Source organism: Lepisosteus oculatus, chromosome 13 (assembly GCF_040954835.1).
Source record: "Lepisosteus oculatus isolate fLepOcu1 chromosome 13, fLepOcu1.hap2, whole genome shotgun sequence".
In the NCBI taxonomy this organism is placed as follows: Eukaryota; Metazoa; Chordata; class Actinopteri; order Semionotiformes; family Lepisosteidae; genus Lepisosteus; species Lepisosteus oculatus.
This window is the reverse complement of record NC_090708.1, coordinates 28,988,274-29,014,690: the sequence shown is the minus strand read 5'-3', so window position 1 is coordinate 29,014,690 and position 26,417 is coordinate 28,988,274. Positions and strand designations below refer to the sequence as shown.

General features: G+C 41.3%; 1 protein-coding gene across 1 annotated transcript; it reads left to right on the top strand.

The window, feature by feature from the left end:
• The first annotated feature begins 3,509 nt into the window (after window positions 1-3,509).
• LOC102684355 (protein SON-like) lies at window positions 3,510-26,320 on the top strand. The gene is made up of 10 exons (XM_015361812.2): window positions 3,510-3,626; window positions 8,310-8,473; window positions 9,695-9,914; window positions 10,303-10,427; window positions 11,664-16,457; window positions 16,772-17,121; window positions 17,452-17,598; window positions 18,282-18,461; window positions 23,069-23,179; window positions 24,318-26,320. Exons 1-10 carry the CDS (start codon window positions 3,544-3,546, stop codon window positions 24,492-24,494), a joined length of 6,351 nt encoding a protein of 2,116 aa, XP_015217298.2. The 5' UTR covers window positions 3,510-3,543; the 3' UTR covers window positions 24,495-26,320.
• Window positions 26,321-26,417: the final 97 nt, after the last annotated feature.

Here is a 26,417-nt window from a genome sequence, read left to right as displayed (position 1 = left end):
CATTTCAAGATGATCGCTTGCACAGTGCTCCTTGGGATGTTTGAAGCTTGGGAAATCTTTTTGTATCCAAATCCGGCTTTAAACTTCTCCACAACAGTATTACGGACCTGCCTGGTGTGTTCCTTGGTCTTCATGATGCTCTCTGCGCTTTCAACAGAACCTTGAGACTATCACAGAGCAGGTGCATTTATACAGAGACTTGATTACACACAGGTGGATTCTATTTATCACCATCAGTCATTTAGGACAACATTGGATCATTCAGAGATCCTCGCTGAACTTCTGGAGTGAGTTTGCTGCACTGAAAGTAAAGGGGCCGAATAATTTTGCACGCCCCACTTTTCATTTTTTTATTAGTTAAAAAAGTTTCAAAAATCCAATAGATTTCGTTCCACTTCACAATTGTGTCCCACTTATTGGTGATTCTTCACATAAAATAAAAAAATTATATCTTTATGTTTGAAGCCTGAAATGTGGCAAAAGGTTGAAAAGTTCAAGGGGGCCGAATACTTTCGCAAGGCACTGTAAGTGTAAACAATTATTATTATACAGCTTTACAATGTTTCTGATCAGAGAGGCCTTTTTAACCCCACTTCCTGGACAGCACCAGGCTGCTTAGGCAAGACACACAAAAAATTTTAGAAATGTTTAATAAAATTAATTCCAAATTAAATAACTTGTCACTACAGCAGCAACTGTCAGCTGAAAATTCTGGAGAGTTTCGCAGTAATTATTGATGGCTTCCCATTCACACAGCAGCCACAGTCAGGAATGTGGGAGTCACACTTGATCCTCTTCTGCCTTTTGAGCCTCATGCAAAAAATTTGATTAAGACATCTTTTTTCACATTAGAAATATTGTCCCACATTAGGCAATTTCTATCAATGTCGGATGCTGAGTTCCTGATTCATTCATTTATAATGTCAAGGCTTGATTTCTCCAACTCTTTATTCCCCAACACTCTTCTCAACAAGTTGCAATATGTTCAAAATGTAGCTATGCTACTAACTGACACCAGATCTCGACAACATTTGACTTCTACACCTAATGCTCTACGTTGTTGCCTTTAAAGTCGTGCATCCAATAAAAGATCATGTTACTCGCTTTCAATGCTGTAAATCATCTGGCTCCATCACACATCTCTTCCATCTTAACACACCCTCCCATAGGCTACCTTCAAATGAGGCTGTTATTTTGGTTGTTGTACCCAGGACTAAATCTCAAGACTTGTGGTGACCATGACTAATTGTCCTACAGTATATCTGTATAAACCTGTATGCTCGTTTTTATTTTACTTTTTGTATTTTGCTTTATCACTATGTAAAGTGTCCTTGGGTTTGGAAAGGTGCTTCAGAAATAAAATTATTATCATTAAACACTTGTCCGCATAATGGTGATGTACCTTGCAGGTTTCAAGTTTGGTCTGAATGATCTCTCTGCATAATTTCTTAAAAATTGATATCACCAATTTATTTGTTTATCAAACAGTTTGTTTTGCATTTGATTAATGAATTCTGTTGCATTGTTAACCATTACTTTACATAAATGTATCTAGGCTCTCTCTAGCCATGACCCTCTGGAGGTGGTGAAAGAGAGAAGATTGCTGTCCAAGCTCACAGCCACCATGAAAAATGCCCTTCAACCGCCACATGGGACTGTTATTAAGCAGTGGAGCACTTTTTGTAACAGACTCCTCCAGCTATGGTGTTCAAGGGAACGTTTCCGCAGGTCCTTCCTCTCAGCGACTGTCAGGGTGTACATTGTACAAAAGTACATTGTACTTTTTTTGGACACTCAATCTGTATATACCTATGCACATTTTGCACATATTTAATTGTTTTTACAGTGACTATGAACATATTTTGCACACACCTATGTATTTATTTCATATTTATTTTGTATTACTGTACATCTTTTGATGTTTCGTCTATTCTGATGTCTGTTTTTGCTTGTCTTGGGCTGGACTGCTGTAACACATCAATTTCCCTTCGGGATCAATAAAGTCTTATCTATCTATAACACTGCCCTAGGCTAGGACTGTTAGCCATTCATCTGCTTATCTATGGACAACATGTCGCACTATTGTACTTTTTGGACACTGCATTAATATATTGTTTATACTGTGGTACTTTCAATCTGTATATACCTATGCACATGTTGCACATATTTTTTTTTTACAGTGACTATGAGCATTTTTTTTGCACACACCTAACTATAGCTTGTTTTGTATTGCTGTACTTATTTTATTTTAAGTCTATTCTTATGTCTGTTTTTGTTTGTCTTGGGCTGGGCTGCTGTAACACCTCAATTTCCCTTTGGGATCAATACAGTCTTATCTATCTAACCTTTTTTTTTACAATTGGGAATAGGTAGCCAGTACTTACTGTTATTATAACAAGGAGCTACTGTATACAGTAACCGCATGCCTGTGTCTGCTATAAGTGTGTCTGGATGAAGTAGTTGTGCACTGTCCCACTTTTGGCATATAATATTGTGGTTTGTGGTACGAGATTAATATATATTGTCTCATGGGCAGAGGGTTTGTGCACTGCATTAGACAACAGTTGAGCTGGGAATTCAGAAGACTGTTAAGGTGTTGCTGATGAAGATGTGTGAGTTTGCAGTCTGGGATAGAGAATGTGGTATGCTCAGCTATGCAAGAGATGCCCACTGTGATACAGAGCTGCACTGTATATGTTCTTTTTTGCTGAGTAGATCACTTTTGATTTGCAGCTGTTGAATAATGCTTGGGAAGAAATGTGGTTTATCCCAAGACCCAAACCCTATTATTGCCTAAGCCTGCCCACAAATGCCAGAGTAGTACTAGAACATTTTTATGTTTGGCATTGCAATCCTCAAATACAAATAAATCTATGTAATAGAAAAAAAAGATTTTCTAAATGATTGCATTTTTGACGTAATTTATATACTATTCTCATGTAAATGTTTATATTAAAAAAACGTTAACTCCTCTAATCTTTAATTTTGTACAGTTGGGTTCAGCCTCTTCTGAAATGCAGCCTTTCCTGAGATCAAAGAATGATAAGTTCTGAACTGGGTTGCTTAACAACTTTTGAACAAACTTAGTAAACTCAGAAAAAAAAATCTATTATTTCTTAAATATTGAATATTGAAACTGCGAAGTTTTTAACATATTGCAGTAAAGCATAATTTGTAGACCTGACGCGAGTTCGATTGTCAATAATATTTGATATGTCTCAAAAGTACACTTTAAAGCGGCATCGATCAGACATTTTATAGTGGCAATATACAGGCTTTATTTTAAAATATATTATTTTTACAGAGATACGTATGTTATCACATTTATTATTGTTGATGTATGAATAATAATTTATCACTAGAATACTGACCGTACCGTGATAAGGTCTCGTATATCACATGGCCTCTAAGACAAACCGTGCTATTATTACGAGATTTCTATGGGAGGACCCTATCTAAGTGCATGCTGGTATAGAAAGCCTTGAACGCTCGCTGGGGGTGCTGGGAGAGTGGAGGACTGTTTTTTTTTTTGCTCCGAGTGTCATGGCGACCAACATCGAGCAGATTTTCCGGGATTTCGTAATGAATAAAATCAGAGAAATCGAAGACGAAGGGCAGCATACGGGGTAAATATCATTTATTCAACATTTCAACAACATGTAGTCAATGGAGTAGCCTGGCTAGGAGAGTAGAAAGAGAGTCCGATCTGTTCCCGGGGTCCGCGGGTCGTACAACGGACTACGGCCGGTTGCGAGCGGCGTGTCTTTGTTTTTGGGATTCGTGTTAAATACGGGCAGACACGAAATCGTGGGTCGGGCCCATGACTGCATTTTTTAATTAAAAAAAAAACAACTGCCTGGATATCGGTTTTTCGTCCGATGACGATTTCTGGTGGATTTGAATGTGCGTTGCCCGAGCGAGGAACCTCCTGGAAGCCATGACTGCTGCGGAGTCATGAGCGACTGTAAGGTCCCGCTGGTGCCATGAGCTCTCGGCCTCGTTAAACTTGGGGCTTCGTGCTTCTAACAGACACGGATACAGCAAACGTGTGTTGTAACTAGAGGGTGGTTTCGTAATACCGTAGTCTTTAACTTCTGGTACGGCTGTTAAATTTAATAGATATATTTTTAAAACGTGAGTGTATGTGCGGTCTTGGGCCTGTGTACGGAGGTAATTATTTGAATAATACCATTTATTTATAAAGCGCCTTTCCAAACCCAAGGGCGCTGACGTATGTATCGTGTAACAGCAAAGAGGTTTCCTGCCTTTGCGAAAGTAGAGCGGAATCCACTCACTGGAGCAGCCATTACATAAGAGCACGTTGTCTCTCCGGCTGCTATTATTAACTCGCTCCCTGAGTCACGTTGACGAAATAATTATATATTATATTGCTGCTGCGCGTTGTGGCCATGAGCCTCTCGTTTTCGATCGTTCTTATTTTACTAGGTGAGACGGATTTTGCACAACTGTAAGTGTGGGGGCCGAACCCGCGGATTTGTCTGCCCACGGCTCTGTGCTCTGGGACGGATGAAGGCCTGAGTGCGGCGGCGCCTCGGCCTGTTTGCTGGCGGCGGGCTGAAGTGCAGCCGCCGCGCTTCCCGCTTCTCTGGGGGTTTGGACCGGGAAGACGGGGGGGGGGGGATCCCTGCCATGGCGACCAGAAGGACAGTCTGCGTGCTTGGTTTCTTCGGTGTCTTGTCCGGTTAGTTCGCATTGTACAAACCTGGGCCCCAGGGACTGCTTAAATAGGTGGAGAACTGTGATTTATTTTTAATTTGGTCTCAGTATCTAGCTGTTTGTTTTTACTAAAAAAAGACATTTTAGACGCAGTTAAACTCGGTGCCTGTCGCCACCTGGCATGTTGTGCTGAGATGGTGTAATTGGTAAAGATAACGTATCGATCTGTTTTAGGTGGCGTAGCCTGCTTCCCCCGTTTTTGATGTTTACTCGGGTTATGGTTTTTTCCGGGCCGGGAAACGGCCTTGTTTTCTGTTTGAGTCAGTCTATAGCGCACAGAGCAAACAAAGCAGGCCCAAACACCGCCAAGTACTGCATTTTAAACGGGGTACTGTGAGTCTTGAAACACCTATTAATAATAATTTGTTACACTTATATAGAGCTTTTCTGGACACTCCACTCAAAGCGCTTTACAGTTAATGGGGACTCCCCTCCACCACCACCATTGTGCATTGAGGTTTCTGATCTGTGTTTAACCTTAAAATGTCGTATTTTGAGTAATTCCCGAGATTAAATCGTTATCGGTCGACAAAAAAGCGACATTAAACAGGTTTTTGACGAAGTGCGGAACTGTCTAGAAAGACCCAGAAAGGGCTTTTAATTCTTACGGTGCGCTACCTATATATCACTTCGTTTATTGATTGATGCGGGTTTATAATACACTTTTTTTCCACAATTTAATCAATGTAAACAAGCGGTTTTGCCTGCTGATTAAAATGCATTATCCGGTGTCTTGAGAGTGGTGACCAAACTGTACGGCTATAAGTTAGATTGTGGTATATTTCTGACACTGGAAACTTAAGGTGGAGCATTTTGTGCATTTATTAAAAAATACAAACCCAGTGTATGTTTGGTGGACAGTCGTAATAAACTTTATGTATTTGTAATTTTGGTTTGAAATGTGAAATGTTAAAAGGTAAAACTAAAATAAAAGGTAAAATAATGTGCTGTGTTAGATTAACCAACAACATGATCCAGTTAAAGAAGAGGAATCCAGTTAATTGTAGGCACAAGTAAAATAATATGATAAAATGCAAGAGAAATGGAAAATAATATTGCAATGACAACTAAAATAGTTCTTTAAGTATTGCAACAGTACAAGAACTACTAAGGATTAAATTGAATGTATTAACAATAATGGGAAACTTAGAAATTGTTGTGGTAAATCAGTGTTTAACTTTGGTGTTCACTAAGAAAAAAAGAAAATAACCTCCCCATGCAGTGAAAAGATGGGAGTACTGTATTAAATAGTATTGTGTACATAGAAGAGGCAGAAGTGTTTTGGGTATGGAACAACTTGTGACTTATGAACCCCCAGGGTTCAATGGTTATTTTACCCAATACACTCAAGGAAACATTTGTCATTAAGAAGACATTGACACTGCGTTTCCAGCAATTGCTCAAGACAGCAATAATACCCAGAAGAATCATAAAACTTAGGCATGCGATTACAGGCCATCAGATCTGACTTCTTATAATGTTTATAAAACAATTAGAACTTAATGCGACGTAAATAAGATACTAGGAAATAGTTTGGATTTTGAAAAGGTAGGCCATGTTGAACCTACGTGCTATTGAACAAACAACAGCAGTGATATATACACATCTGACATTTTACATATTTAGGTTTTTGGAAGTCTTATGAGGAATTTCCTCAAAAAAGGTTAGTTCATATTGTACAGGTGGGAGGCATTCAGGGAAATGAATGTTTGCATTGGAATTTATATAGAAAACCATTCACAGATAAGACAATACTCAAATTGGGATGGTGTAATTAGTGAAGTACCTGTACTAGGATTACTGTTCTTCTTAATGTATATCAGTATACTAGAAAATTAAGTAGACTAGTCAGATGGTACTAGAGAGAGGAGGTTGCAAACACTGTAGAAGGCTAAATTAAAAAAAAGATTTAAATAAAATGTAAGACTGTACAGACACCTGGCAGATTGTTTAATGTAGACAAGCACAGGGTTTTCCATGCAGGTAGTGAAAACATAAACTATAAATACAAAATGGGCAACACAGAGCCAGAAAATCTAATTTATGAAAAAAAGCCTTTTAGGTTTTTATGTTGACACATCATTTACATCTTCTAGACAATGTGAAGAGGAAATATAGCAAATAATGTTATCATACATAGTCAAACGTATAATAACATTACCAAGGTCCCATTTAGAATGTTGTGTATATATATATTAATCACCATTTAATAGAAAGTATAATGTGGCTTTGGAATCCAAAGAAGAGCAACTGGATGTTGTTTTTTGGTTTTAAAGGAATGTCCAGACAGGCTGAAAGAACTAAATGTTTTATTCTTTAACACGTCTTGAATTCAAAATCCTTAAAGACCTGACATAATCAGCCCAATGATCTAGCAGTGAACAACGGACTATAAGCGGAAACAACAGGGAATTTTTCATTTTTAAAAAAGCAGTCCTTTACCCAAATGGTGTTTGGAACCGGCTACCCAGCCAGGTTGTTGAATCTCCTTCAAGAAACAGCAGAATTACTGTTGATTACCAAATAGGTTAGATGGGCTAAATGAACCTCTCTTGTTTGTAACCATTCTTACGTTTCTTACATTCTTATAGTTTGGCAGGTAACTTATTCTGTGGAGAGTTAAGACAACAGTCATTGAGGTTGAGAGTTTATTTACTTAGAAAATGATGGCAATACTTCTGGTGTATGATTGTGTTTTAAACGAATGAATATTTCTATCTGTAGATGCAGAGTTATACTCTGATATTTGTGGGTAGTTGTCCTTGTATATGGTACATCACAGTGCAGTCAAATAACAAATAGTGATCTGTGAGGTGGTTCTTCTGCTTGCTTTTGCCATATTCTTTAAATAAGCATCACCTCATTGTCAAATTAACATTATGTACTGCTCTAACTGACATAACTCTGGCATGAGACAGGACTTCAACTCAGACACACAAAAAGAACATGCTCACCCCACACAGCTGCAGAGCCTGGAAGAGAAGCCTGGTTTCTGGAGCTGTGAGGCAGCTGTTTTATATAAACCCATCACACTTCCCAGTCTTACAAAATACCCCTTTGCAGACCTGAACAGGCACATTAGCAAAAATTATATTTACATGTTCAGTTTTTCAAAGGGACTTACAGAGCTGGTTCCTCACAGATTTATAGAGAGATGTATCACAGAGGCATTTAGAACAGTCCCTTATTATAAGTTAATCCAAAATTGTGATTCCCAGGCTCTAATTCTCACACTGTTCAGGTTTCATATTTGAATGCAATCTCCTGTTTTGTGGGGAAAAACTAATTTTGAAACCAAGAACTTGGACACCTGGGTATCACTTGGTTGGATGTCTTCTTCAAAGTGTTGAGTTTTTAAGTATTAAGTTACCTCTTAAGAGTAATTAATTTTTTTCAATATTGTTACATCATAGGTAAGTAAAAACACATCATGCCCTTTATTTTTACTTTTGGCCTCATAGTGAAGTCCAGTTACTGTAAATGAGACTGTGTGAACATTACCAATAGGTCATAGAGTATTCATGTAGCAGGCTAGGGTGATCAAGCTGAATTCTCTGTGCTTTCTGTTCCAGAATGACAAGTGATGGTCAACCGAATGGTGGAGTAACTCTCACCGGGGAAATGCCAGGACCCGAGGAACAGGCTGCAGGGGCTGTGGAAAGCCAGGCGGAGGCAGTAGCTGAGATGCATACTGTCCAAGCTGGAGTTGTGGAGCACCCTCGAAACAGCCAACCAGGCAAGTGATTCCCTGTCCTGCATCAGCATTCTTGGGTCTGTCCGTCACCTGAACAACAAATATCACAAGTGCTCCTTTTGTAACAAGGAAATACTAGTAGAGTATCATCTTCACTTCGTGTTCTGCAGTCTTTAAACCCTATGAATTGAAAAAGAAATAAAACCTGATCACAGGGTTGTCCAAACCATGGCTCGCCACGGTTTCTGAAGCTGCCCGTGAGTTAATTTTGAACTATAAACTTGGCCTGATTTTAAGTAAAAATGCAGTTCCTATTTTAAACACTAGGGGCCGGCATCACGTAAAATCACATCTCAAAACTGAATAGCTACCATCTCTCCTCCTCTTTACCCTCTTCAAAACTTTAATTCTGTACATTAATGTTAGCAAGCTATTCGAAATGGCGGAACCAAGGAAACTAAAAATTGACAGCGAATGCAGGAGATTCAAGCCATGCTGACAAAATGAATACTTTTTCACTGAGTTCAGAGGCAAGTGTATCTGTTTATATGCCAAGAATCAGTTGCTGTAATGAAGGAATATAATGTAAGGAGACATTATGAATGCTCCCACTGCCGGAGTTCTACAGGAGCTTGGAAAAATCCAGATTTCCACAGTTGAGGCGCCATGCCAAAAGAATGCTGAGTTTGTTCAGCATACATATGCGAGCAAACATTTTCTCTAAAAACACTAAAGAGCCAAGTGAGATCCAAGATCAGTCACCTCTGTGATGTACTCTGAATCTTCACAACACTAACGCTTGACAGTGATTCTTCAGTCCAAGACACAGCTTCACTGTTCCCATTAGTAGAGTTATCACTAGTGAGTAAAATTTCTGAAATCTTACAGGTATATAAAACTTATGTACTATCATTATTTATAAAGGTCATTTCAAGCTTACAGTACAAAATACTTAAAACTCACCTATTAGTGTAGTCCACTAAATTAAAAGGCAATTTGATTATTGGAATGCACGGATATCCGGTGTTGTTTGTTTATTTTATTTGATATAGCCTGTGGCTTGTGACTCCATATTGTTTTCTCCATCTGGCCCCCAATAAAAAAAGTTTGGACACCCCTGCCCTATCAAGATCAATATATTGATATTGGTGTTATAGCAGTTGGCTCCATGATGTAATTTATGATCTAGCTGCAAAGGTGGTGTGAAGTTTAGTCAGCCTGTCACTTTGTACCTTGTGTTGAATGTGTGACATTGTGTTGCAGATACAGAGAAAAACACAGCCCCCGAGGGTACTCCTCCTGTAGAGGAGATGGTCACCAAAGAGGGCAGTGAAACACCCAGAAAGAAGAATAAGAAGCATAAGAGACACAAGAGCAAGAAGAAAAAGAAGAAACGTAAAGAGGAGAAGAAATGTCGCTCTGGTTCAGAGAGCAGTTCTGAGTCTGGGCAGGAGTCTGAAGGAGAATCTCGGACCCGGTCTAGGTCTGTGCCTGCTTTATTTTTTGCTCAGTGGCTTCCTGGTATTGGTGGGAGATCGTGTGGGATTCAGTGCTGCTTAAACTGGGAGACCTGGTTTGAGTTTAGAATACAGGCAGCATGTCTAACCTGTTAAACATGTTGTTGTATATGCTAGTGTCTTAGTATAATTTTGTTATCCTGTGTACTTCCAAAAGATTGGAAGTGAATATGACAAATGTTAATTTTAGAATAGAACAGCTAAAAGGAGGGGGTCTTGCAATTTAATATTCATACTTTGCTTTCCATGTTTACTGTGTGTGTAATTTTGTAAAGTGTGGAATGGCGGGCAGACTTTTGCTAAGGTTGCCTTGACACATCAGAATGTCATCCAGCTGTGTTCACTTCACTGCAGTGTGAAGAATGATGTGCAGCTCAACACAGAAGGCACTGCTGGGGAAGCAGACAAGAATGCCCAAGAGGGAGAAGTGGATAAAACTGAGTTGTTGGTGTGTGGACCCAAGGAGAGGCCCATCACAGGCAAGCAAATAGTAGAGAAAATTGTGAATAATAGGATATACAAATGTTAAAGCAAAAATATCTTGGTCCTCAATCTTTAAATAGTAGGTAATTGGAACATCGTAGCAATCACACAAGAAAACCTTACACTGTATAGCCTTGCTATAATGTGATCTTACTGCAACCTTTTTTATAATGTTAGTGCAGTTGGGCAATTGTTTGTGTACTGTAAATAGGTATGAAAACACATTTTAAACATTCTTAAAATTAGATGTTGTGTGCCAATCCACTGAACACCACCTCATTGCGTAATGATGTGTTTATCTTGGAATCAGTGTCCGCAGCAAGTCTAGTTAACGCAAGGCCATTTGGACATTATCTTATTATTCTCAGGTTGTAATACCAGCTTTTAACATGCAGCACGCCATTTTTAAGGAATATTTGAGTACTATATTTGTGCACCATTTTTCATATTACAAGAAAACCTTTTGCTTTTATTTTCCTAGCTTGTAGTTTGCACTCTGAATTTAGTTTTAATTACAGCAAAATACAGTATGCCAAGGGTGCTTGGTTCATGTCCACTGTTAAGTGTCTGTGTTCACGTCTAAAAATGTTTGTGTTCTTTCAGGCTGACAATGTAGAATATTCTTTTAGTATTTATAATAATTTTGATACACTATCCACTTACATATACAGATAAATTGGGATAAACATCCCTTTACTCTTCAATATATTTGACTCCCAGTCCCTGAAATCAGACTGGCATGAACGCAGTAAACATGTTTGTGGGGAAAAAATGAATCAATTTAAAAAGTTTCCTAAATTTGCAAACTAATTTTGCAGTTAGGTATTAAAGTGTAAAAATTCAGAATCATTGCCTAATACTGGATTGTCTAGTGTAGCTGTGCTAAGAAATTGAGGAAGTGTTCTGGAATGTACTTTATTATAACTCTCAAACAAATGTTTTTCTTTTGTAAATGCATGACTTAAACATTACTGTGCTACAGAAACTAAAGTTAATATTATCAATTTTTCATTGTACTGCCATATATTGCTTTTTATTATTGGTTATTAATTGTACCTAGTGTGTGGCCGTGCAAATACAAGTTTAGTAGTCAACAGATCTGTCCCAATGTATGAACTAAACGTTCATATTGACATTCATAGTTTGAGGAAACAGTTTATGTAAATGTTTCTTCATTGTTATGAGATTAGTAGTTGGACTGGTTTAATTGTAGTATTCTGTTCTAACCACAGAAGTGGCTGTGGATGAAGGTGACAGCAAAACCAAGAAGCAGAAGAAGCATGCAGGCAAAAAGAAGAAAAAGAAAAGGAAAAAGGAAGAAGAGAAAGAAGTAAAGAACTCTCCTACTCATTCCAGATCTGAGAGCACATCAGCCACTGGAACAGAATCAGAATCTGAAATGAGACATTCCTCTAAGCTTCATGGTGCCTCACCACTGGTCTCTACAGAGAAACCCCAGGAGAGTGCATCACCTGTCACTGTACTGGAAGTGGCACCTGCAACGTGTGAGTCTCTGGAGAAGGTTTCTGAGGTGACTCCAGGGGAGGACCTGAGTTTGAATGTCGTTGAAATGCATCTTGTTTCAGTTGAACCAGAGGTATCATCCTCAGAGAACAAGGATAGTTCTGCAGAAGTGGATGGTGTGGTACCTGAATGTACTGATTCAGTAAATCCAGCTAAAGTTCAGGACCTGCCTGACATTATTCCTAAAATGGAGGTTGCAAGTAGTGAAGAGCCTGCTGAAAAAGAAACAGAGGCTCAGAAAATCAAGGATAGCCCTGAAGCAAAAAATGGAAAGGGTAAAGAGAGCCAGAAAGCCAAAAAGAGTCCTTCTGCATCTAGATCGAGATCAAGGTCTCAATCGAAAAAGCAGAGCTCAAGACGCACACCATCTAGGAAGAGCAAGAGCCGTTCGCGAAGCCAGAAACGTACTTCTGGAAAGTCAGGGTCTAGGAGGGTACGCTCTTCATCCAGGAGAAGATCCAGGTCTACTTCAAAAAGGAGGAGTAGCCCGAAGAAGAAGCGATCCGGATCAAGATCAGGAAGGAGGAGGTCTAGATCCAGGTCTGTCAGAAAGTCTGGTCGTAAATCTAGATCACCTTCTCTGAAAAGGAGCAGGCGTACCAAGTCAAGATCCCGTACAAGGAACAAGAGATCCAAGTCCAGGTCACCCAGGCGTAGATACACACGATCCAGGTCTTTCACACGGAACCGCCGGTCACGGTCTAGATCTTTGTCTAGACGCCGGCGTTCAAGATCGCGATCCAGAAGATCTAGATCAACACGGCGCATCAGGAGATCCGTTTCTCGGTCTCCAATAAGAGTAAGGCGTTCGAGGTCCAGATCGAGGAGGTCTAGATCACTTAGGAGAAATCGAAGGTCTAGATCTAGGTCTTTTAGGAGGAGCAGGCGCTCGAGATCTAGATCTCGTTCACGCAACCGAAAGTCTGTTTCTAGATCAATCACAAGAAATAGACGGTCAATTTCCCGATCCAGGAGGTCGAGATCTCGATCGCGTAGGCGAAACAGGCGATCACGTTCTAGATCTGTGGTACGAAGCAGACGCTCAAAATCAAGGTCTCCTCGGAGAAGCAGGCGGTCAAAAACCAGGTCCCCACGACGAATAAGGTCCAAGTCCAGATCTCCTAGAAGAAGCAGGCGATCAAAGTCTCGATCGCCAAGGAGGACCAGGCGCTCAAAGTCTAGATCACCAGCAAGGCGGAGACGCTCGAAATCTAGATCTCCTAAAAGAAAAAGATCCAAATCAAGGTCCCCGCGACAAAACAAGCGGTCAAAGTCTAGATCTCCTTCAAGACGAAAACGGTCAAAATCTAAATCTCCCAAAAATAAAAAGATGTCAAAATCTAAGTCACCTGCTACTACTAGTAAGCATTCAAAATCAAGATCTCTAACAAGAGACAAGTCCAAATCAAGGTCTCTTTCAAGAGATGGAGGATCTGCAGAGAAAAGTCCATCTTCAGTCAAAGAGGAGAACTCAAAATCCAAAAACCCTGATAAAAATCAGTGCATTACCAATGTGGCCCCTACAACTGAAATGCCGCCTGAGCCTCTTACATTGCTAAAGTCTGTTTTAGAAGCAGCTTCTGGATTGGAGACCTCTTCTGGAATTTTGGGTTCCCAAGAAAATATAGAGGCAATAAAGCATTTAGAGTCTAGTGAAACTGAATCACCCCAGTCCACAAAACAGATGGTTCCTGTGGAAAGTACTAAAATATCAAGTGAGTCTTCAGATCCAAATACAGACATATTAGTAGCACCAGGTGCAACATGGAAGCCCGTACCCCCATTGATAGACAATAGTGTGACACGCCAGTCTGTTTCTCCTGTAAGACCTCTCACCCTTGTAGAAGAGACAAAAAATAGTTGCTCGTTAAGGGATGAAACAATTGGTGAGAAACCTCACGAGGTAGATGAATGTAGGTCTCCCCAAACAGATCAAAGTATGATACCAAAATTGATGACAAGTGAAAAGTGCTTTACTTCTCAGTTGCCTTCGGTAGAAAAAGGCTTTATGTCTGTTTGCTCACTATCAGCAGCACCCCCAGAAGTGAGCTCTCCCACTGCAGATGAACAGTCAGAACCCACCTTGCAGCATACTGAAGTGAGCCTTCCAGCTGCAGATGAACAGTCTGGACCCACCTTGCAACAGATTGAATTGAGCCTTCCCACTGAAGAAGGACAGTCTGGACCCACCTTGCAACACATTGAAGTGAGCCTTCCCATTGCAGGCGAACAGTCTGGACCCACCTTGCAACACATTGAAGCGAGCCTTCCCATTGCAGACGAACAGTCTGGACCCACCTTGCAACTCATTGAAGCGAGCCTTCCCTTTGCAGACAAACAGTCAGAACCCACCTTGCAACACATTGAAGCGAGCCGTCCCACTGCAGATGAACAGTCTGGACCCAACTTGCAACACATTGAAGCGAGCCTTCCCATTGCAGAGGAACAGTCAGAACCCACCTTGCAACACATTGAAGTGAGCCTTCCCATTGCAGAGGAACAGTCAGAACCCACCTTGCAACACATTGAAGTGAGCCTTCCCATTGCAGACGAACAGTCAGGACCAACCTTGCAACACATAGAAGTGAGCCTACCCACTGCAGACGAACAGTCAGGACCCACCTTGCAACCTATAGAAGTGAGCCTTCCCACTACAGACGAACAGTCGGGACCCACCTTGCAACACATAGAAGTGAGCCTTCCCATTGCAGAGGAACAGTCAGAACCCACCTTGCAACACATAGAAGTGAGCCTTCCCACTGCAGACGAACAGTCGGGACCCACCTTGCATCACATAGAAGTGAGCTTTCCCACTGCAGACGAACAGTCGGGACCCACCTTGCAACACATAGAAGTGAGTCTTCCCACTGCAGACGAACAGTCGGGACCCACCTTGCAACACATAGAAGTGAGCCTTCCCACTGCAGACGAACAGTCGGGACCCACCTTGCAACACATAGAAGTGAGCCTTCCCACTGCAGACGAACAGTCGGGACCCACCTTGCAACACATAGAAGTGAGCCTTCCCACTGCAGACGAACAGTCGGGACCCACCTTGCAACACATAGAAGTGAGCCTTCCCACTGCAGACGAACAGTCGGGACCCACCTTGCAACACATAGAAGTGAGCCTTCCCACTGCAGACGAACAGTCGGGACCCACCTTGCAACACATAGAAGTGAGCCTTCCCACTGCAGACGAACAGTCGGGACCTACCATGCAACAGATTGAAAGTTCAAATGAGCAATCTAGGTCATCTTCAATTAAAGATGGAGAAAAGATATCGATGTCACCTTCTTCCAGCAGAGATTTGAGATCTCCATCACTAAGCATTCAGGAGCCCACAAGGTCCACTTCACCCCTCTTGGATAGACCGCCAGAATCTCTGACATCAGGTCCTGATAGTTCTACAAAGCCTGATTCTTCTGCACCTAAACAAACCGATTCCAGTGTTACTGAAGCAGAGAATCTTACAAAGCTAGTATCTCCTGAAGAAGTAATCAGGTCTGATATTAGATCTCCCTCTGTAATACCAAGCACAAAATCAGTATCTCCTGCAAAAGATAATTCATCTCCAGCAGCAGAAGAAAATTCAAAGTCTGAAAAGAAAATTAATCGATCTAGTTCAAGATCACCATCAGCAGAGGCTAAACCCTCAGCAAGAAAGCAACGTTCAAAATCCAGATCACCTTCAGTTAGCAAAGATGTCAGATCTTCAAAGCAAAAAAAGCATTCACCCACATCTCCCACTAAAAAGAAACGTTCAAAGTCTAAGTCTCCTTCCAGGAAGAAGAAATCGAAGTCTAGATCACCTGCTCGCAAAAGGCGCTCAAGATCTAAATCAGTCACTCGAAGGAAACGTTCCAGATCTAATAGTCGAAGGAAGAAGTCAAAGTCCAGGTCTCCAGTGAGAAGAAGGAGGTCCAGGTCTAGATCTCGTAGTAGAAAGAAGAAATCCAAATCTCCTGCAAGAAGAAAGCGATCAAAATCCAGGTCACCTGCTAGAAAGAAACGATCAAAGTCAAGATCTGTAACAAGAACCAAGCGCTCAAGATCTCGATCTCCAAAAAGAAAACGATCCAAGTCAAGATCACCAGCACGAAAAAAACGTTCCAAATCCCGTTCTCCAAGAAGAAGTAAGAGGTCAAAGTCCCGATCCCCAGCAAGAAGGAAGAGATCAAAATCTGTTGAGAAAAGCAAGCGTTCAAAGTCCCATTCTCCAGCTAAGAGGAAGCGCTCACGGTCAAGGTCCACAGCACGAGCTCGGCGTTCCAGATCACGCTCCACATCCAAGCACCGGAGGAAGTCTCGTTCCAGTTCCAGGGGTAGACGTTCTAGCTCCCGCAGGAGACAGGGTCGCTCCCGATACCGTAGCCGCTCTGTTGATCGCTGGCGGAGGCGTGCCCCCAGCCACTCACCCATCCTCATTCTGCGGAGGCGAAGGTCCAAATCACGAACCCGGCGAAGCACTAGCAAGACCCCTCCACGCCTCACTGAGCTGGGTAAGACCTGCCAGGCATAGTTTTTGACTTCTTAAGTTTTGTTATTGTTGTGATGATTGGTCTGTTACAAATATGATGTTGCAGTCAGAGTTAAGCTGTGTCACTGAAGTCATATTCTTCAAAATAGTTTGATATCCCACTTTAAGGTTTAATATAGATGAGGCCAGTTAAATAAGCAATTAAAACCAAAGATGAAAACTGTGTTTTAATGCAGCTGAAAATAAGTGATGCTTTTTTATATGTTCAGAGTAGTCAACGTCTTGCCTTATGTGGCATGAATGGTGTTTCAGTGTATTGATGCTTTTCTTTGACAGATAAAGACCAGCTGCTGGAGATTGCCAAGGCTAATGCTGCTGCAATGTGTGCCAAGGCAGGCGTGCCCATTCCAGAGAGCCTGAAGCCCAAAGCTATACTGCAGCTGCCTCTCCCACCCCCAGTGCTGCCTCTGTCTCTTCCTCTGCCCCTTCCCTTGCCCATGAGTCTGCCCATGAGTCTGCCTATTAGTCTCCCCACAATGAATACCCTACCCACCACTCTTCCCACCCTGCAAACAATGCCCAACATGTCCACAATGTCATCCATACCTGCACCCCTGCCCATTGAGGAGGTGAAGAGAAAGGTGGTTCAGAAGGCAAACAGCATCAGCATTAAGGAGCTTACTGAGGTGAGGGACACTGGTGGTTGAAAGTGAAATGTAGTGTCTTTCTAAATGTGTTCAGAACATCGTGGCCATCTAAAATATTTTTTATAATTCTTCATGAAAATACTGCTGTCAAATTGTTTAAATATTGAAATAAAACAGTTGCATGTGATAATTGGAAAACTGGTTACTTGGAGTTTTCATGCAAAAGGTGATGAAGGTTATTGAAGTCTAATGAAGTTGCATACTATGTGTTTATTTAAAAAAAAAACTTCTGCCATTTTTATTTGATTTTTACATTTTGTAATTGCAAGGCTATGGCTGTTCTGAAGTGATGTCTCTCTGTTCCTGCAGAAGTGTAAGCAGATTGCTGAGAGTAAAGAGGACGAGAATGAGATTATCAATAAGCCGCATGTGTCAGATGATGAAGATGAAGAGAGGCCTTTTGGCAGCCAGGCTCTTCGAGTTGGTGAAAACAAGGGGATTTCCTTCAGTCTCAGTGTAAGACATTACATACTTTGTACATCACTAATTGAACAAAGCACATGCTAGCACAGAATCAGTATAGTTTGCAGCTGGTTCTGGGCTAAGCATTATTAAAATCACAATTAGTTATAGCATCACAGTACAATAAAAATGTGAATAGCCCACCAGCAGAACTTGATACAACAAAGATGGTATCTTGTAATAGTATAGTGTACAAACTGTCATGATGATAATACAATGCAGAGTTTCTAGTCAGGAAATTTGAGTTACAGATTATCAATACCCTCAAATTAAAATAGAACTCCAGCCATCCACACAGTGAAGTTCAGCTGAAATGTTACTGTGCTGCTAGGTGGCCACAATACAGAAACCTTGTTTTTCAACAGAAAGTGTAATAATGAATTAGTATATCTGAGCCTATAGCTGAGCTTCATTTTCATATGGAATTTTTAAAGCAAAAAAAAATTGCTCCCTCTTTTCTGAAGTTTCCTCTGAAAATTTAGAGGATCTAAATGTAGGTACCGAGGGCTGGTTATAGAACAGAGGATGTATATTTATTTTTGGAAACCTTAAGAGTAATAAGAAATGGAGCTGTATTTCCATTGGTACAGTAAGTTTTAAAAATCAACTTTGGGGTACTCAAAGCAGTTATATAACATGAATACCACATACTGAACCCTGTGCTGCTGTTCCCATAGAATCCATCAGCAAAACCGGTGTCACGGACGGAGGTAGCTCTGACCAAGGAATTCCCCGTGTCGTCTGGGTCACAGCACAGGAAGAAAGAGAGTGACGGCGCCTATGGGGAGTGGGTTCCTGTAGACACGAAGCAGGAGAAAGACAGCAAGGACGACGTCTTCGGTGACACACCTGTGCAGGTGGGAACCGCGCCTCTGCTCCAGCCCCCCGCCTCCACTGCGGGCTCCCAAGCGGGCACGGGCTCGTAGACTGAGACTGGCACAGCTAGCAAGCTGAGCTGGAGCCAGTGCAGCCAGTGCAGTCACCCACCCCCTTCCCCCAGGCCTGCCCCCTGCGCCAGGCAGCCATCACTGGCACACCCGCAGAGAAACTTCCTGTGTTGCGAGTTGTCTTTGGACTTGCAGTTGGGAATGATCCACTCCCCCACTAGCAGAGGCAGCTAGACAAGAAGCGCGCGTGCTGATAAAGGGCCTGACACCGCTGCACCATGTCTGTGGAAACTCAGTGTAAACTGTTGGAATTCCTTGTCTCCTGTACCTATCTAAATGCCCCCAGATTCCAGGAATTTTGTTACTGCTGGGTGTGGAGTCTTCATAAACCAAAATCTCAGTTTGAACGCTAACTGATTTTAACAAAGAAGGTAGGAGTGTCCAGAGCATGCCATTTAGCAATGGAAGCTTTGCGCTGTGTGACTGACCAGTGCAAGCCTTCCTAAAGAGAACTTTTATTAGTTTTTCTTACACTGGCATACCCGAGCTGAGCCAGAACCTCACTGAGCCTTCCCAGCACGGCTCAGGTCTTTCACACTATTTGAAGTACAAGCCACATCGTGGGACATGGGACGCATTCTGCAGCCACAGGTGCACAGTGCTGTAGTGTGGATTTATTTTAAACATGGATCCTGTGGTCTCGCTTTTCTTCGAGTTTTTTTTATGCATTGCTGTATGCAAATGAAAACCAACAAATAGGAGGAGAAGAAAATTACTTGGAGAGAAAAATTTGGACCTCACAGAGTTCATCTGTTAATGTAAACAATTTAAAGGGGAAACTGTGTGGCAAACCTAAGAGATTTGGTATGTTAAGTTGGTGTCATTCTGTGTGGGGTTGGACACCAATTTCAGAAGGTAAGTAGCTGCAGGACTCTGCCCAAGAGTTAAGTCATAAAAATGGCCAAGAGTTAAGTCATAAAAATGGCATTTTTGTGGACTGACGTACACTTATCATAAGATCTCTTTTTTGTATTCCTGTTTTATCACAACACTGTTTTGTGCTGATAATTATTTTCCTGTTCATTTCCTGTGTATATTGTCATTGATTCTATAGTTTCAGAAAGATTTCAGGTTTTGTTGAACACTAGATTCTACCCATAGTCACAAGTGCCTGTGTTTCAACTTCTTATGGCTAGACTTTTTTTTTTCCCGCTACACAATGTTGACTGCTATTGTTCTTTTCTCTTTCAAGTAGTGTACGACAGGCCGTCACAATTAAATAATGTATATGTTAGCTCTTGCCTTGGCTCTGGCCCAGTGCCACATAGCTTGTGAGGCCAATGTCCCATGGCTTGGTTCCACCTCGAAAGTGACCAGCATGAAACTATAATGTGCGGACATGTCTCTGGTGTGCCAGTGTGAAAAGAAAGTTTGCTATTTAGTTGGTGCTGATTAAACGGATAATTCAAAAAGGAAAACCCAGATGTTCTCTTATGGAGGGAGAAAAGATCTCTGATCCTTGCTGTTTGTTTTTTTTTAGGAGAATTTTTACTTTTTTCTGATGTGATCATCTCTTAGATTCACACAAACTGTTGGCTCCAAGGCTAAAGGCAATGTCTAGCCTGTAGAGAGGGAAAGCACCCCACACTATAGCTTTAGACAGATGTAGAGTAGCTTCACTTCTTGTAATTTGCAGAAGACACCAATTCTGTGTAGATCTTGTGTGACAATCAAAACCTATTCTCTACATTTGGAGTGCAAAATGAATGATCCACTGGCAAATTTTCAACTGAGAAAGCTTACATTGGTTTGACATCTTGTCACTGTAATTCAGATTTTTAGGTGTTCTGTTTTGTGCTTTTGTTTTTCTTAAAGATTTCTGAAATTGTTTTCCCCTTGCTTGCTTATTCAGTTCTATCTGCTCTGTGGTGTAGAGAAAGTGCCCTGCTGGATGGACTTTGGCTCCATTTTTTTTTCTAGGCAGTAAATGGTAGTTCAAATGTATTTTGGAGCCAGTACTCCAGTAACAGGGTACAGCATCTGCCACATGGAGCAATTTGTTTAATACAGTATAGATTCCTCAGTTTTTAAACCAGCAGGGGTAACAAAGTCAGTGTTGCAAAAGGGAAGTTGGCACTGGACCAGATGCCCTGTTAGCCTGTTTTCTGTGTAAGAGCTCTCTAGAGTCAATGTGTTTGGAGGCTGGGTCTTAAGGTTATTGCAAAAACGTGCTTCAGTGGTGTTGTTGCACAAGTGGACAGCCCACCTCTCTTAAGTCACTCCAAACTCCTGCTCTGTAAGACATTACATGTCTGTTCAGACAGGTGTCTGGTAATTGCTTTAAGCACTGCAGTGCTGTTGTCATCCTAATTCTGGTCTATGCATGCCCACACCTACACACACACAGCTGCTGCTTAGGTTAATTTTTTTTTTTTTGTACTGCAGCACTGTGCTGTCAATACAGATCCCAGCACCTGGGGAAAGTCCTCTGGCTCCAGGACATGGCTAAAATCGCCAAGTATGGGACACTGCTCCCACACAAGGCCTGCTCTGATTGTATTGAATTTTACATACTGGGATGTAGTTTAGTACTCTGAACATGCAAAAGGCCGCAAAAAAATATCTGTAAATTTTAATCTTCTGCACTGCATTGCAGTGCTAAGAGCACTGACTTGTTGATTTCAGGTGTACAATGAAGCAGATCTTGTCACTTTGTACATAATTGTATAAACAGTTGCAATGTAGAAATCCACATTCCTGTAGAATCCCCTCTCCTAATGTAATCATGTTTGGCTTTTTATATGAAATGGCATTTTAGTAGTTTTTTTTTTCTTTTTAGTAGTATGTCATTTTATTTTCATTGTACATAATGCTATGTTGATTATTAAAGGAAGCTCCTGAAATCACTAAAGCTGGCTTTTTATTTTGTATTTTTTCAGTTACTGGGACATCTGTGTGGCTTTAAAATTGCCTCAAACTGTTTAATGAGTTAATTTATTCACAAGTGTTTCATTTGAATGCACATGGAAGAATGGTTTTAATACCTGCTTAAAACTTTTGGAATTTTTCTGCTGTGATTTCTGAAACAAAGAAGGGGCTCTTAAAGTAAAAGCTTCTGATACTTTTACAGCAGTGCATGGTCATTATTCATAACCGGGTTCTAGCTGTTTCACCAAAGACTCGATCTGGCCTTTAGTTTTCACCTCTGTGAAAGACTAAGGTGACTCTTACTGATGGAAAATATATTTTCTATGTGACTTTCATTTTACCATCGTAGTTCATATTTTTAAATCGAAACTAAAGTTGATCACATTTTTACAAGACTGCAAGAGCATAAAGTTGCAAACTCAAAAATGACTTAATATTAGAAATGTTGTGACTGGTGGTATTGTGTTCATGTTACAGGATGTCACACTGTATAATGTAACGCTGGTGTTTTATTCTCAGGAACTTTCATTCAAATGCAATGAAGTGTAGGTGAGCATATGTCAGCTTTACATTTTACCTCTGTTGTGAGGTTTACTTTAAAACAGAACATGTAAATGCCCTGTGTAGTTCTCTTAAATGGTTTTAATTTCAGCCGTTGTGCTTTTTTGTATTCTAAATAAGTGTTTATGCTTGTGCCCAATGTGATGAGATATAATTCCTGTCATAATAAGTACAAAAGAAATTAAAATTATTAAAATTATATTGGTGAGTTTTTAAAGTCGCCTGCTTGTTTAGTTTTTCTTCAAGCTACTCCTCCACAGATCCTCAGGCAGTAACAAAACTTTGCTTCTGTGGAGGACAGTTATGTAGATGTACATCAGGTCAGGATCTTGACAATGTTGTGGGATGCATTAAGGAGCATTTTTAGTTACTGATTTGTTCTAATTTTGCCTAAATTTAAAATTGCATAAAATTTGAATTTTCTTAATCCAATTGAGATCTTTTTGGAGGCTTTGATATGTTTTTTAGCTGCTTTTGTACACTTATTGTTCAGGTAATTTTGATATCTTAAACACACGACCGTTAAAGGGAAATCAAAACAGTTCTGATGTATGAAAGAGTAAAGCTAAAAAAAAATATTGCACAGCTACAACCTGTCAGGTGCTGAGAGCCAGTGTACATATTCTTCATCTTATTACGTTTTAACATCTTGGCTTTGAAGTTTAAATGGTACCCTTCAAACATTTATGCTTAAACAGTTAAGATAACGAGTTTCTTATTAGCTTTTCTGTTAACATTTGTGAAGTGTAAATGCAATCTGCATTTTGTGTTTTGGGTATTTCAGTGTTTAAAAGTGTTTCATATGGACTGAAACTAAGATGGCATTTGTTTTGGAAGGAAAACTGTTGACCAGTTGTGGGGAAGGAAAATCGCCTGTTTTAGATCAGTGCTGTACATGTCTGCTGCTCTGATCAGGAAGCCGACCTGCCCTCAGGCTCCTGTGTTGTCAATGCCAGCAGTGCCTTTAGGTCCTGTGTGCCAGCCCACCCCAACCCTCACCCGGAGCCCCAGCTGCACAGATACGGGCAAACACAAGGATGGACGGGGATCGGTTTTCTTTTAGTGACTGGTGGTGCTTTCTCTCCCAGCCTGTGGACATCACGCTGGCAATGAGCGAGAGAGCCGCGGCACAGAAGAAGCTCGCTGAGAACCCCTTCGACGTCAACGCCATTTGCATGTTGAATCGGGCGCAGGAGCAGGTAAGCCCCTCGCCACTTCTTTCCCCCATTTCCTACCCAGGGGCGGAGTGCTGCACAGGGCTGCAGGTCCACAGTGGGATCATTGTATCAGCACGGTTGGTGGTGTTTGGGGAGACTGCGGACTTATTGGATTAATAACTGAGCAGATATACTTAGTATCATTTTACAGAGAAACATTTTATGGGAATATAAAACAAGCTACCTATTCATTGGTTTAAAGTGAATAAAAATCGCTTCTAACTGGTATATGAATGACCAAAAAAGGCTTCTGCCTATTTTGCATGGCCTTCTGTACAGCTTATGCTTAATATTAATAAATATTAAGCTTTGCTTTGTTTAAAACAGAGAAAACACATCTTTACCCAATGTGGAGTGAGAGTATGGAGTAAAGGTAACCAGATGATACCCTGACTTCCTTCAAGGAACAGCTAGATCAGATCCTTGGATTATCTACTAACTGCTGTACAGGCCAGGTGGGCCTAAAGGCCACCTCATTTGTAACCATTCTTTTGTTCCTGTATTTGAACAACATAAATGAGAAAAAACACTTATTCAAATTGCAATAGGGGTTTTACAAATATTCTCCTTCAACTTAAATTCGGTGTTCTTGCATATGGGGTATTTCAGAAGATCAAAGGGTTACTCGATTGATATTGTAATGCACACAACATTCTCAGACATGTCACCACGCTGAGACTCCTTTGTCCACTTTCACATTTTCACAGTCGGCCAGTTAAAGTCCCTGACTTTCCCCCAAAATTTAGTTCATTAAAATGAATGTTTGCTTGTTGCCCATAGGTACTGTGGTTTTCACTTTAATTGGTCTGGTACTACCCTATGTTTTAGGATGTCTATGAATAAAATGGCGGCAGAGTCAAGGTTTAAACAATAAAGACCTTTTTATAATAACCTGTCTCCCTGGTGAACCTGTTAACCTCCACATAAGTGTTTAATTATTAATAGAGTTAGTTTTATGTTTTTCTTCCTTCAACACCATTGTGAGCAAATGAGTGTTCAGGTTTCAGGCCATCATGGCACCCAGTACTGACACCTCCCCTGAGCTTCTCCAGAGTGGCTGCTGCCCCCTCCCCTGCCACATGTGAATCCGTGGCTGACCCTTAGCCGGTTGCTTCCCCAGGTGGATGCGTGGGCCCAGTCCAACACCATGCCAGGCCGCTTTACTGGTTCCACCGGCGCGCAGGTGCTGTCCTCAGAGGAGCTGTCCAGCAGCGGACCGCAGGCCTGGGTCAAGAAGGTAAAGCTATACGTCACGGACCGAGAGACATGGCGATTGAGCCCCGCTCTGAGATTGTGAGGCAGTTTGTGTGGATGCAGTGCTCTCCCCAAACCTGACCCGTCTCCACGGCTTCCATTTGTGCCTAATGCACCTGAACATGGCCTGAGTAGTATTCAGTTCTCCATCACAAGAATGGGACTCCAAACAGGAGTTTAACTTGAACTATTACTGTTCTGAGACACAACTGATAGTTCTGTTGGGATACAGGGCGTTATTCTTCAAAGGCAACGGTTTTAATCTAGAAACCTTGTATGTATGAAATGCAGCCAGCTTTACTGGTCACATCCTTGACCTGTTGTTTTTTTTTTTTATATACAGTATTACAACTTTCCATACATTCTAAATGGGTTGTAGAAAACATTGATGGTCTTCATACAGTTTACAACTTGCATGCTAGCATGGACATTATAATTCTAAACTTAATCAACTAGGTGACATGTAGAAATCCTGTCACCTACATGCATAAACCATGAGCTTTTTGTGATTGGATTGATGCAAAATTGTCACAGTACTTAGTAACTCCCGACATTAGCTAATTTAAATGTTAATCCTTAATGTCCTGGAACACTTGGTAGAGTAAAAGCATGCTAACAAGCGATGCCTAATTTGACACTATTACACGTGTGTACCCTACCTCACACATACCCCTTTTCCCTTTTCCCTGGAGCCTTTCTGGAACTGGCGCCCCACCTTTGCTCTGTAGTGTGTTCAGTGTGTCCTCAGAGGCAGCCTTTGTGTGGTTGATGTCTGTCTCGTGTGTTCATTGATGTAATCAGTTCACAAATGTGGTCACACCACATAGCTACAGCATAAGAGCCTGGCTAGAAACTGGGATGAACACCACTCTGATGGGCTGTTGGGCTGAAGTAGGAACTGCTTGTCCCCTGTGGACAACTGCTTTCCCTCCTCTCTTTCATAACATGAGTTATTGTGTTTAATTTGGTGTGAAGAAAAGTGATAGTTTATTGAAAATTGCTGTACTTTATGAGCATGCAGTCGCTTCCGTATTTTTCATGCTCCAATTGTGGCCTTCAGTAATGACTTTTAAATTGCCATGCACCTGTAGTTCAAAGTAGTAACCATAAAATGCACACAATTTTGAAGGAGGACTGCACCATGCACCCTGGGACACCAGCTGTCATTGGGTACAAACACAAGCACAAAGGTGCCACTAAACCCAGGCAGCACGTCTGTGGAAAATGGGGGGTAATGGGAGCATCAAGTGAGGAAAAACATGCAAAATTATGACACAAGGCACTCCACTCCAGAACTGAACCCAGGAAGCAGCTGCACAAAGGGCCATGCCGCTGTACCATCTGTCTTTTATTCCCGATTGCCAAAACGTTATTAGAAAAAAGTTCACAACTCCTAATGATTCAGGAATGTTCATATTACCTGACTCCAGTACATGTGCTTCTAGTTTATACACATCTAAGATCTACCGTCCAGTTACATCAGTTCACTGCACCTCGTTAATTCTGTGCCACACAAGACTGTAACTGGGACTTAACATAGAGCAGAGCTAAGAATACTTCCTGGACATTTGTCTAATTTGTCAGCCTGTGGTTTATGACCTGAGACCTTTAGGAGCACTAAAACCCTGTTTGTTGGTGCATGGAAGCCAGCTCTCGGTCAGGCTCTCTTCAAAGCTCTTTGTGAACTGGATACACCACTGGATACCATGAAACAGATGTTGATGTTGAAAATTTTATCAAAGCAGGTACAAAACAGGATGGGCACCCCGGGTCCCTGACACTGGGGTATTTATCAGTCTGCATGGTGCCCTCTTTGCTAAAAAGAGGCTTCTTGGAAAAGAAAGAGAAAGAAAAGAGGGGAAAGGAGAATTGGAAGTAAGTATGCCTGTCAATCCACCCTCTACCTGGTCAAATGGATGTGGGAGATCCCCTGTGTGGATGAAGGGGGCTCCCTTGGATCAAGTCT

Bases quoted from the DNA above. Each gene is read 5' to 3' on its own strand.
- LOC102684355 (XM_015361812.2), top strand. From the start codon at position 3,544: ATGGCGACCAACATCGAGCAGATTTTCCGGGATTTCGTAATGAATAAA. The intron at 8,474-9,694 runs GCAAGTGATTCC...ATTGTGTTGCAG, and splicing joins CCCTCGAAACAGCCAACCAG to ATACAGAGAAAAACACAGCC. The intron at 18,462-23,068 runs GTGGGAACCGCG...TTTCTCTCCCAG, and splicing joins TCGGTGACACACCTGTGCAG to CCTGTGGACATCACGCTGGC.